The sequence below is a fragment of the Corapipo altera genome, unplaced genomic scaffold (assembly GCF_003945725.1).
Source record: "Corapipo altera isolate COAL_440 unplaced genomic scaffold, ASM394572v1 0, whole genome shotgun sequence".
Taxonomy (NCBI): Eukaryota; Metazoa; Chordata; class Aves; order Passeriformes; family Pipridae; genus Corapipo; species Corapipo altera.
In genome coordinates, this window is record NW_020884872.1 from 67,500,313 (window position 1) to 67,511,901 (window position 11,589).

General features: G+C 41.7%; 1 protein-coding gene across 4 annotated transcripts in view; it reads left to right on the forward strand.

The window, feature by feature from the left end:
* The first annotated feature begins 346 nt into the window (after positions 1-346).
* Positions 347-11,589, forward strand: part of DCLK1 (doublecortin like kinase 1) — a 246,565-nt gene continuing 235,322 nt past the window's right edge. For 2 of the 4 annotated variants that reach the window (XM_027650913.1, XM_027650922.1), the window contains exons 1-2: positions 354-792; positions 3,887-4,275. In XM_027650913.1, coding sequence (XP_027506714.1) covers positions 3,900-4,275 — 376 coding nt within the window. In that variant the 5' untranslated portion in view covers positions 354-792; positions 3,887-3,899. Of the gene's footprint in view, positions 793-3,886; positions 4,276-11,589 lie in introns of all 4 variants that reach the window. The other 2 variants (XM_027650951.1, XM_027650903.1) reach the window with 2 other exon arrangements.

Here is an 11,589-nt window from a genome sequence, read left to right on the forward strand (position 1 = left end):
CAAGTGGTGTGAATAAGCAAGGCTTCACTGGTTTTCATACCTAAATTCCACATCAGTCCCACCTTCAGCACCCAAACCCTGTCATGGGGCTTTGGGGACTGAAGGTGAGCTTCATGGAAATACCAACTCACACATTTGGTAAAATCACTTCTCAAGGCGTTTTTTGGACGCCGGGCCAGCTGGCCCCGCCATACACGGCCCTGCCTCGGGCACCGGCATCTTCCGATCGGGCACGTCTCGCTGGCCGGGGCTCCCCGGGGCGGAGGGAGGCGCCGGGCGGGCGGCTACCCGCGGTGTGACCAGAAATTCCGCCCCAGGAGAGCCTGCTGGTCCCGGGAGGGCTACCCTGGCACCCGCGCTCCGCGGGCAGGGCGCGCTGCCCGGAGCGGCTCCAGCGCCGATGGAAGATCGGGGCGGCAACGGGAGGGAGACAGAGAGGGGGAGACAGCGGCGGCGGCGCCGCCCTCTGGAGAGCGCCTGGGAGAGGCTGGTGTGAAGAGCCGCATTTCAATGAGGGCCGGGCTAATGCAAATCACTGCAACCGGCAGCAGCAGAAGAAAGGCGAAGCAGCTGCAGCCCGGGCTCCCCAGCAGCGCGCTACAGCCAGGGGAGGCGTAACAAAGGCAGTGGAGCCGCTTTCTGCGGCAACTACTGCGCCTGCAGCCGGGTGGTCGCCGGGGGGAGGGGGGAGCCTCCGCTCCTTGGCCGCTTCCCATTCCGAGCCGCCGCCTTCCCTCCGCGCCCCGCCGGCAGGTCTGAGCGAGGAGGTGCCCGCCAGGCTGCAGAGAACAGGTAAGGGCCGGGGCCGTCCCTGCCCTCTCTCTCTCCTGCGCGGGGGCTGCGGCGTGCGGGGCCGCCGGGGCGCGGTGGCCGGCGGTGCGGGGCAGTGCGGGGTGCGCACCTGTGCCCATTGTGTGGGGCGGCGGCCTCGGCCGACGCCGCGGCGCTGGCCCCGGGCGGCTCCGCGTGTGCCGGTGCGTGTGCGGGGGCGCGGGGACCCGCCGCCGCCTCCCCTCCCTGCGGCATCCCGGCCGGATGGCCCCTGGATGGCCCCGGCAGCCCGGGGAGCGGGCGCGGTGCTCCCCCGTGCGCCCCCGGCTCGGTCACCGTGCGGGTCACGCCGCGCACAGCCCGACGCGGGGCTGGAGTGCTTGGTGCCACCTCGAGCGGGCTGGGGGTATTTCAAACACGTTTCCCATACCCCAGCATTATAAGCCCCTTTTTCATTCGTGAAATGCTGCCGCATTTATCCACGTTTCCCGGTTCCCCCCTCCCCCCAGTGACTAGTAGTCGTCCTGCTGCTTAGTATCTGTATGATCTGCACTGGGTCCCAGGCACATCGCTGCGTGATGTATTTTTTTTTTTTTATCGACATGTGTGATTGTTTCATGGAAATGCTCACCCACACCTGCATTATAAATAATTCTTTAACAGATGTTAGGGTGTGAAGTGTTGGGCATGGTGGTTTTCCAGGGGTGTGTCCGTTCGTTTTTCCGTATCTGCCTGTATACGGCTATATATTTATACACAGACAAACGGAAACATCTGATGAGATCAAATTGTTTAGGATTTCTTTGTCTGCTCTGACCTTGTGGTTTGAACATGCTTTTCTGTAAATAGCAGGACTGTGGTGTTAAAGGGGAGCTCTATTTCTGTTTTAAAGGGCGAAATTGGGAATTACAGGCGCTATTGATTAAAGCATAAGCGTGCAGAAGAAAGGGCAGTGACTCACACTTCTTCCTTCTCTCATTCAAAATTGGTAAAGCTGAAAGCTTCTTAAGAAAGTATATAAGTATATCTTCACCTAAACTTCTCTTTTTTGGTTTTCTTTTGTGTGTGTGTGTTTGAGATGGTTTGAGCAAAGGAAGCAGCAGACCAAGGAAAAATCCATTTTTCTTGGCACAGGCATCATTGCTTTTGAGATACAGTTTCTGAATTGTGCATTATGGGATTGTTTAAATCTGAATAACAGGTTCTCACTGTAATTGAAAATGAATTAAAATAAGTGACATCATTTTTTGAATATGAAAACAGAGGTGGTATAATCTTGATCCTTAGCTGTGGCCACTAAGGTGTATTTTGTATTTAGCCTATAAAGAAACATCAACAAAATGCTACAGCAACATTCTTGTTCATTTCAATTAAGTGGAGTGTATGGGAAAAACATAAATTAGTCTTTTTTCTTTTATATATAAGAAAACACAAACATATACTGCATCATGTATATGTTACATGCCTTTACAGTATTTCCAGGTATAAATCCTGCATATACACATAAGCATATGATCCTGTGCCAGTGTAATAAAATAAGTTGTGAGCTGTAACCAAAGCAGGGTAAATAATTTCCACCAAGGCCCTGCATTTGCAGTGGTTAGCTTTAGGTGCTTGTGGTAGTCAAGCACATGAGCTGCTCTGAGAAGTTGCTGAACAAATCCACTACAGCTTTGCAGCATCAGAGTCCAGTTGTGTAATCATTAGTTTCATACAAACTTCTGTAAACCAAAGAACAACTGTAAGTTTTTCTGTATTTCCTCCCACTGTTTTACAACTGGTCTGAATACAATTTTTTTCTTAACGATCACATCATTATGAGTGGTTGAAACAAAGCTAGTGCTTGCCATTTTTTGTCTTTTTATTGGAAATCAATCAGAGAGGCCACTTCTAAATTAGGTCTGTATATCTGTGCTATAAATAAACTTACTGTGCTTTGCTGTTCTGCAGACAACTGCAGATCTAGGTGGCTCTTAAAATAAAAATGTTTTGAATCTAATGATTTTTTGATAATTCTTTTTTTTATTTTATTTTTTTACTTCTATTTGTGAAGATTAACCTGCTCTTTGTAGAATTTAGTCTTGTGTTGGCTGTAAAAAGGAACAGAAGTATTTTCCTCTTTGGTTTCTTTTCAGAACATGTGAACGTCTATTTATGTGAACTGTATTGAACAACTGGGATTGTTTTGGTCAGGGCTGATGGGTTTTTCTCACTGTCAAGCGTGGGAGGCACCAATTGCTAATCTGCCCAATGACACTGATTTTATCCCTCCTTTGGTAATGGCAAAAAAAAGATATCAGCCTTAATCAATTTGAATATTAGACTTAGGATGTCAATAATACATCTTGCAAGTCTTACAGAGCACTAAAGTAGCTTGCTCATTGAAAAATACTAGTTTCCTCTCTACCCCAATATATTTTTTCTTTAATTTCATGCCAATTGAGCCCTTCTGTTGGTTTAGATTGTGTAAAGCATTTGCACAAGGACAACTGAAGTAATTTATTACAAAGCTTAGGCTGTAAGGAAACCAATGGTTGGAATATGCAGGGACTTAACAGTGGGATTGACCCACTAAGTGATAGTCCTCATTCTCATTACCAACCTGCGAGATCTGTTCCTCTGGAAAGTTCTTAATTGCTTATTTGTTGGTGACTGGCTGCCCTTCTGAAACAACACCTCTTGATATAGAAGTTGGAACAAACAGTTCAGTGGGGGCAAGCTGTCTAGAAGGTAGACTAGACTCAAATAGCACCTGAATATAACATGAGAAAAAGTAGAAAGTTGATGCGTTTGTTCCTTTTTTCCAGTAGCTCAAGTTTGTAATCTAATTTCAGAGTTACTGAATTTGAACAAACACTTCTAATGTTTTCATATCACTAGCAGTTTGGTTTGATGAGTCATGTTTCTATGGTGTACAACAGTCTAATTTATAATCTTAGTTTTATGGCATGTGTGAAAGGACCATGTGAATATAGCATGGTTTTATTCAAACATTCTTCTCAACCTAGAAAGGAGTCCTCTGTAATGTACAGTCCTCTGTAATGTAATATAGTCTCAAAGTGAGCTCCCTTAAAATGTCTAAGTTTCTTTTTCTCTTCTTTTGTGCATCCCTTAGGTTGAACTTCAAGATGTCCCTTGGGAGAGATATGGAGCTGGAGCATTTTGATGAGCGTGATAAAGCGCAGAGATATGGCAGAGGGTCCCGGGTAAATGGTTTACCCAGCCCCACTCACAGTGCCCACTGCAGCTTTTACCGAACCCGTACTCTACAGACCCTGAGTTCCGAGAAAAAAGCCAAGAAAGTTCGTTTCTATCGTAATGGAGACCGGTATTTCAAAGGGATTGTATATGCCATCTCCCCTGACCGGTTTAGATCCTTTGAAGCTCTCCTGGCTGATCTGACCCGAACTCTGTCCGACAATGTGAATCTGCCCCAGGGAGTGAGAACAATCTACACAATTGATGGCTCCAAGAAGATTACCTCTTTGGACCAGCTAGTAGAAGGTCAGCAGTAAGATTTGGAGGTGTAAAGTTAGGTTTGAGTCAGTGTTTGTTTGATCTGTTAAGTCTTTCAAAAATAGGTAATGGTATTGTTCTTATTGATAAAGGAAGGATCTTCAATGGTCTGAGTAGAATTGTGAATATCTTAAATTATGCCTTGAAATATTATTGCCTTGTTACTTATTTCCCTCTTGTTGAATGTGTCTGACCTTTTCCTGTCTCTTAACCTAGTGTTGGTAGTCCTAGATGCAACAGATTGTATCTGTTCCTTTTTTTTTAAACATGCAAGTTCAAATGCCAATGAGAGTTTAGTCTGTTAAACTTCACAAGGTCTGTGGTGCTAATGAAACCTATGTGAATTTCAGTTCTGATGGATTTTTATTTTTGTTTAAGTCTCTCTGTACCTTGTGAAGAGCTCCAACTCTTCCCTACCAGTAAATATGCCTTAAGTAAAATACTAACCTCTCATGGAGTGGCATAAATGTTGTCAGCCTGTTAAAAGAGTAATATTGTAGCCATTGTTCAGCTGGAGTAGATCTCAAACTTTTCTCCCCTGTAGCGTTTCCCTTCTCTTACCCAGTCATAGAGTTGTTAAGGTTGAAAAAGACCTTTAAGATAATTGAGTCCAACCGCTAACCCAGCACTGCCAAGTCCATCACTTAAACCATATCCACTAAGTGCCTTATCTGCGCATCTTAAATACCTACAGGGATAGTGGCTCAACCATGTTCCCGGGCAGACTTTTCCAATGCTTCACAGCCCTTTCTGTGAAGAAATTTTTCCTAATACCCAATCTCATCCTTCCCTGGCACAACTTGAGGCCATTTCCTGTTGTCTTACTGCTTATTAACTTGGGAGAAGAGGATCAACAGCCACCTTGCTACAACCTCCTTTCAGGTGGTTGTGGAGATCATTGCATTATTTGTTAATAAGTCTCATGTACCTGCAGTATAAAGTATTATTGGGGTCCCTTACAGCTTGGCATATTCTGTGATTCTGTGGTTCTTGGTGACAGTCAAACGTCGGACATGCCAGTTGTTAATTTGCCCATTAACACTGAATTCATCACTCCTTCAGTGATAGTTTTATTGGCAAAAGAAGCTGTCAGCATTAAGCAATTTAAATATTAGGCTTAGAAAATTAATAATACTTTTCACGAGTTTTAAAAGTAGCTAGAGTAGCTTTTCCAACGTAAAGTGCTTCTGGCTTGTAGTGGGTTTCTAGTATAAAACATCAGAACGTACAAGGTATGAAAGCATTAACTTTCATAATGTCAAACGGCCATAAATGAGGTTGTTTTTTATCTGTAAAGTTTAAGTGCAGGTGCTTGACTGCATTCAAAGAAAATAGAGGTGGAACAATTCTTTCACTGTTGCTTCCATTCTACCCGTGGCTCTAGTGTGCCATGGGCAAACTTGTAAAGGATGAATATATAGCCGCTGGACAACTAATTTAGAGTTGTAGCAGAGATTGTAATTTCTTTGTGATTTCAGTTTTTAGCAGCAGGAGAGAGAACTTGCAGAATCAAGATGTAATGAGAGCCTTCTGTAATCAGAAGGTGGCTAATGTGGGGAGAGAAGAAAAGGGAATGCCAAATAAGGTTACTGAAAGAGGAGCACATCTTTGCATAGCAGGTGTTCAGCCACCATTGAGTTGTCTCCTTTTTATGTCATAGCAGAGGAAAGCTTTTTAAGGAGAAGTTTTGAGAAGCAGATATTCTTGGCAATCTTCCTTGTGTGAAAAGGAAAGTAGGAGACAACGTGAAGATGCTCCAAAAAGAAAATTTAAGGGGTGGGATTGTCCGTGAAAGTAAGTAGTTTAGGGATTAGGACCAGATGTTTAGTGAAATGGAAAGGAAACCAGTCTTAAGAGCAATGTTATGAATTTGAGGGCAGAGTTTAAAACTATATTTGTCAGGACAGTGTTTAATTGGTGGAGAAAATCAATTTCTGGAAGGAAAGACCAATATTAATCAACATCTGTTTAAAAGCAGTGTTTGTGCATTTTCTTATTTGATTGGTGTGCTCATCTAGAAGCAAGTTTCATTGATGTTAGCGGTGATTTGCGCAGTCTTTTTGCAGCCAGTGAGAGAGAGCTTTTGAAAAGAAAGAATTGAATGCAGAAATAAATTCAGCAACCTGTAAGATTGGTTTATTTTGGCATCCTAGAGAAGAATAATACCAGTTATAAATCAGTCAGTCAAAAAGAGTGACACTGCAAGAGCTTATTTTAAAGAAGGGCTTTGGTATTTTTTTTAGTCCTATGGGACTTTATTCCTTACCTCTTCAATGAGCACATCTTCCCTTCCTGGTATAGTTCAAGTTGGACAGTCTTACTTTCTTGTGCCATTAACACTGTGGGATTTACAGAAGTCAGTCTTTGTGTGCAAGTAGAGAGCTACATCATCATTCCATCTGAAAAGGTATTTATGTTTATTTGTATAAAACTGCAGGTAGCTTATTTTGTAGTTTCACTTGTAGAGCTTCACAGTGCACTACAGGTTCGTATATTATTAGCTCAGTGATGGTTTTTGTGTAAGCCCCTTCCACTCTTTATTACAGAAATTTATTAGTTTGGCTAGTCTGTACAGCATTAATTAACTTGAAGCTGTGCTTTGTGTTTAAATAGCTGGAAAATCACTTGATTTTTGCCTCTTGTCAAATGACATTTGTGCTCCAGCTATTGAAATATGAAGCATTGCTTTTTTCATGGTGAGACTATTCCCTTACTGTATGAATTCATTAAGTAATTTAATGAGACTGTTGTGAATTTAGGTGATTGTGGGACCATTGATTTTAGCGACTGCATTTAAAGGCAAATGTCTTAAGCCTCGATTTGGTGTTGGTTTTTTGTCTTTATGCCTGTGACAAAGTTACTGTATTCTTACCTTCCCATGCGGTACATGAAGACAGAGAAGCAACTAGCTCCTGGGGGAAATGAAACAGGAGTCACTGTCTTTCAACCCAGAGCTAAGTACATAGAACTATATGAAAGATAGTCCCAAAGGAAAAAGATTGTAAAGGAGCAGTTTTGCTTCAGTTATATTTAGTTTCATTCTGCATACAATTCAGAGCTGGCATGGCTGTATGCTGGTACTGTAGGTTATTTTGAGCTGTGTGGACACATTTTCTCTTTATTTGAAACTAATGACTTCCCTGGTTGTGGGGGTTTTTAGTTTTAGGGTATGTGAGATTTGTGGGAATTTGACAACAAGGGTTATGTGCTGTTGTAAAAAGTTTCACATGCTCTGTAACTTCCCTTCTCCTGTCACTGTAGATGAAGGAAATAATGCAATGGATTCAGGTTACCTTCTTTTGTCAGACCTGATGTAAGGACCCTCTTACTTTTAAAGAATGGTTTCCATGTGTGACATGACTTTATTCCCTAGGTATGACATGCAACCAAAGCATGTAGAAACAATAAAGTTGCTCTTAAAAGCTAAATTTTCTAGCTGTAAAGAAAGTCTCGGGAAAGGACTAAAGGCCTTTTGCTTCTTCAAAAGTGTATCATTAAAGCTGAAGACAGAAGTGGACTCATAAGTCTTACTCCCAGAACTACCAATGAACAATGTACAAAGGAGTGAGCATGATAGCTCTGAAACAGAGTATTTACAGTTTTTACTCCTGGGGTGCTGCTTTGTGGAACAAAGACCACAGAATCAATCCATAGCCAGACCTGCATCCCTTTCTTGTTATTTTTTATTATAATATTGCCTCAGAGTCTTGATTATGAACGAGAATCGATTTGTTTAGGTTTCCACAATACCTACCACAAAGTTGAACACTGCAGCAGAGAACTGGCAGTCAAAGACAAACCGATAAACCCAAACCACGAGGCTGAGTGTGTACTGGGAAACAGTGTTGTCACATGTCAATATTGGGTGCACTCCCAAATGATTCTAAAAACTTGTATCTGTATGTGCATGTTTTGTATAGGCGTAATGGCAAAAATAGTTTTAAGGAATAATCTGAAAAAGAAAACCAAATATTTCTCAGGGATTATCTTGGAGCTGCAATCCTCATTGAAGTACCAGTCTGAATATACCAGCTTTAAAATCCAGTAAGAGCTGTAACTAGCTAATAACTCTTGGGAGATATTAACCTTGCTGCAGGGCAGAGGAGATGATGGGTCACATGAGGACTGCAGGAAGGCTCTTGTGATGGAGGCAGGCAGTTTGTGTTCAGAGCAGGAGAGAAGCTACCTGCCAGTGGAGAGTTCAAAAGGCAGTGTCTCCTTGCTAAAGGGGTAGGCTGCAACAGAGTTCCTGACTTTTTTTGTATATGGGTCTTGCTGCTCCTACTGTCACCTCATTCCTTTTATCTCAGCTTTTCCCTCTCCTAGCTGCTGCTCCTGCTGCCTTCTTGACTGTACCGACCACTCCAGTGTTGTTGTTGAGAAGCCCAGCCAGGCCAGACTGTAGGAATTGATTGACGTGGTCTCTGTGCCCTCTGCAGCTAATGCTCTTTCTTCTTAGTCATGCCTACCTCAGCAGCTGGGAGTTGATGGGCTGGAAAGATTCATATGCATATGCAATGTGCTATCAAAATAATAATAGTAAAGTATCTGTTTAAATGTTTGTAGAGTTGAATCTCTGTGAAATGTGGACATTTGTTTGAAGGATTAAATTTACACTGGATATTTACCATGGACTTGATCCAGGGCTATCAAAGTTAGTGAAACTTGGACTGGATCCTGAGGCAGAAATGCCTGCAATTCTTATATTGTTTAATAAACAAACAACTGAATAATCCTGTTGCATAAAATAGTAGAGGGTTATTCTGGCACTGTTTATTTGATTATTTTCTTCATCCATTAGCTAGTTGATTCACATTGTGTCTTCCCTAACAAGTTCTTGGAAGGCCATGGGGTTTCTTATTCTAGGTGCTTTCCAGGTTTTTTTTGTACAGTACCTGTCTTGCTTGGAGCAGAAATTTGAGGGCAAAGTATGTCTTTATTTTTTTACTTGGTTTTTGATGAGGGAAAAAGAGTTTTCAGTCTGAGCTGAGAAAAAAAGAATGTTGTGCAAAAGAAGTCCTTTAAAATGTCATAGAGGATCTGATTTAAAGTTTCTGGTGCATCTGATTGCTAGGTGAACATCTGTAGGCTGGATTTATTTCCTGTAGATGCTCCATCTCTTTTACACTATTGCATTTTTTCAGGCTTTGCAGAAAGACAAGGCAGCAGCAATGTAGTTAAAGTAGGTTATTGTTCTATTAACTAACACATTTGGGAACTACCAACTATCAGTAACTTCTTTGATTCAGGTCATCTTCCTTTTGCAATCTGCTCTGTGTGGTGAGGGATAGTCGGAATTCTTTGTCCTTTCTCCTGAGAGGTTGAGATTCTGCCTTTTGTATGTACAAAAAACAAAGGGTAGAAGTGAAGAAAGGCAGGTGTACCTAGGCATGGAGTGCTGGGGATGCTAGTCCCTTCCCTGTTCTCAAGATATTTCTTGCTCTATCCATTGGGGAATCAGACCCCAATAAATCACTGCTGAACATTCTCACTACCCAAGTGTGCAAGTATTGTATTTTCTCCACCTTGGAGAGGCCTGTTGATTAACTTCCCTTTCCTACTGTGTACTCTACTCCAAGGAATCAACACTATTTTCAGTGAATTGTCAGGTCCTGAAGCCTCCACAAAGAGTGGGTTGGTTGTTCCCTCTCTGCTTGTATGATTCAAACAGTTTCTCTCTTCCTTGTTGAGTTTTCGCCTAAGATCAACTGGTTTCCTCATGAAGCCGTTTTAGGCCAAATCACGTTAAGCACAGAAAAGCAATACAATAATTTTAAGAGACAATGCCTTGATCGCAGGGAGAATATCAGCAAGCTGAAGAAAATAGACTAACTGCTAATACCAATATACCAAAGAGGGAAACACTTGCATCAGAAACACTCCAGTACTTACACACAGTGATTCAATGTCTCCTTAGCAACCACTTTGTACACAGATAATATTTTAAAAAATTACATATTTAATATATGGAGCATGTCTTGAAATTCTGTAATGACCTCTAAGAACTATCCTTCAATGGTGCATGTCTTTAGTGCTGTGCATCTTTTTGGAGAGTGTGTGTTTCATTTGCACTATCACTTTTAAGAGGCTATCAGCCACGGGAAACCTTCCAAGACTTAGTAATCACTTTTTTTCCTAGATGTCAGATCTCCTAAAACAGCTGCATGTTCCCCTTTTCTTTTTCTAATGGCTATTGATGCTGTAATCAAGAGTCAAAATTTCATTAGTTACACCACTGTGAAAGACTTGCTCCCCTCTTGGAGAGCTGCAAACAGATAGACACTTAAGTGGGCTGTATTTTCTGTGCCTTTTGCCTAATCCAGCATCCGCAAAGAATCCTTCTTCAACGTGTTCTGTTCTGAATCTAGTGTCTGGAGATTGTTACTTTCTTCCTTGCAGTTAGTCAAAGCTGATGATGAGGAAGCAGTAACTAAAGCAGAGGGTGGATTTATTGGACTTGTAAGTCATGCCCTTTGTGAAATGTCTTTGCAGTCTTCTCTCCTGAAGATGCTATTAAACAGAAGAGATGACAAAAATCTAGGTGAAGATCTTTTGTCTTCTCTGAGATTTCCCCTGCGTACAAACACCATAGGTTTTTATTCTTACAGACCTGACCCTTAGGACCAGCATGGCATGCATGAGAACTGTAGTCCTTGCCTAACATCTAAAACAGTCTTAAATAACAGCATTATGGGAGAAGTGTCTGTATTTCTGTTGACCTATATAAAATAACTCTTACTAAAGATATTTCATCTTAAATGGCCTTGGATACTCTACCTCCAAGATGTTCTGAAACTAAATATGAAGCTCTTGAAGGGAAAATAATATCTTCAATAAAAAATTTATTGATGTAATATAGTACTGTTGGAAATGAAGAAAGGGCAAAAATGCTGATGTTCAATTGTATTGGTTTTTTTTATGATTATTTACACAAAATTAGTTACGTAATGAAGAGCTGCTGATGTGCAGTTAATTTCTACAAGGAATCCAGCTGACCTTTAAATATAGCTGATATTAAAAATAATATGGAATGCTGCCCTTCCAAGAAGGGGAATCAAAAGCATTCTTAATAAACTGCAGTAAATCTTCTGAGTTCACTGTGCATGGCCATTTATTTATGCACCTACCCTTTGAGAGTCAGTTTTAATATAAAGACTGACCATAAAATAAGATGTTTCTGGTGGATTTCATGTCTTACAGCAAGCACAAGTGGAGACAAGTTTTCTTTAAAAATTCATAAATGACACTTCTGCAAAGTATTTTATAGGAAGGTATTTATTGTATTGAGTGCAGTCTTAATCG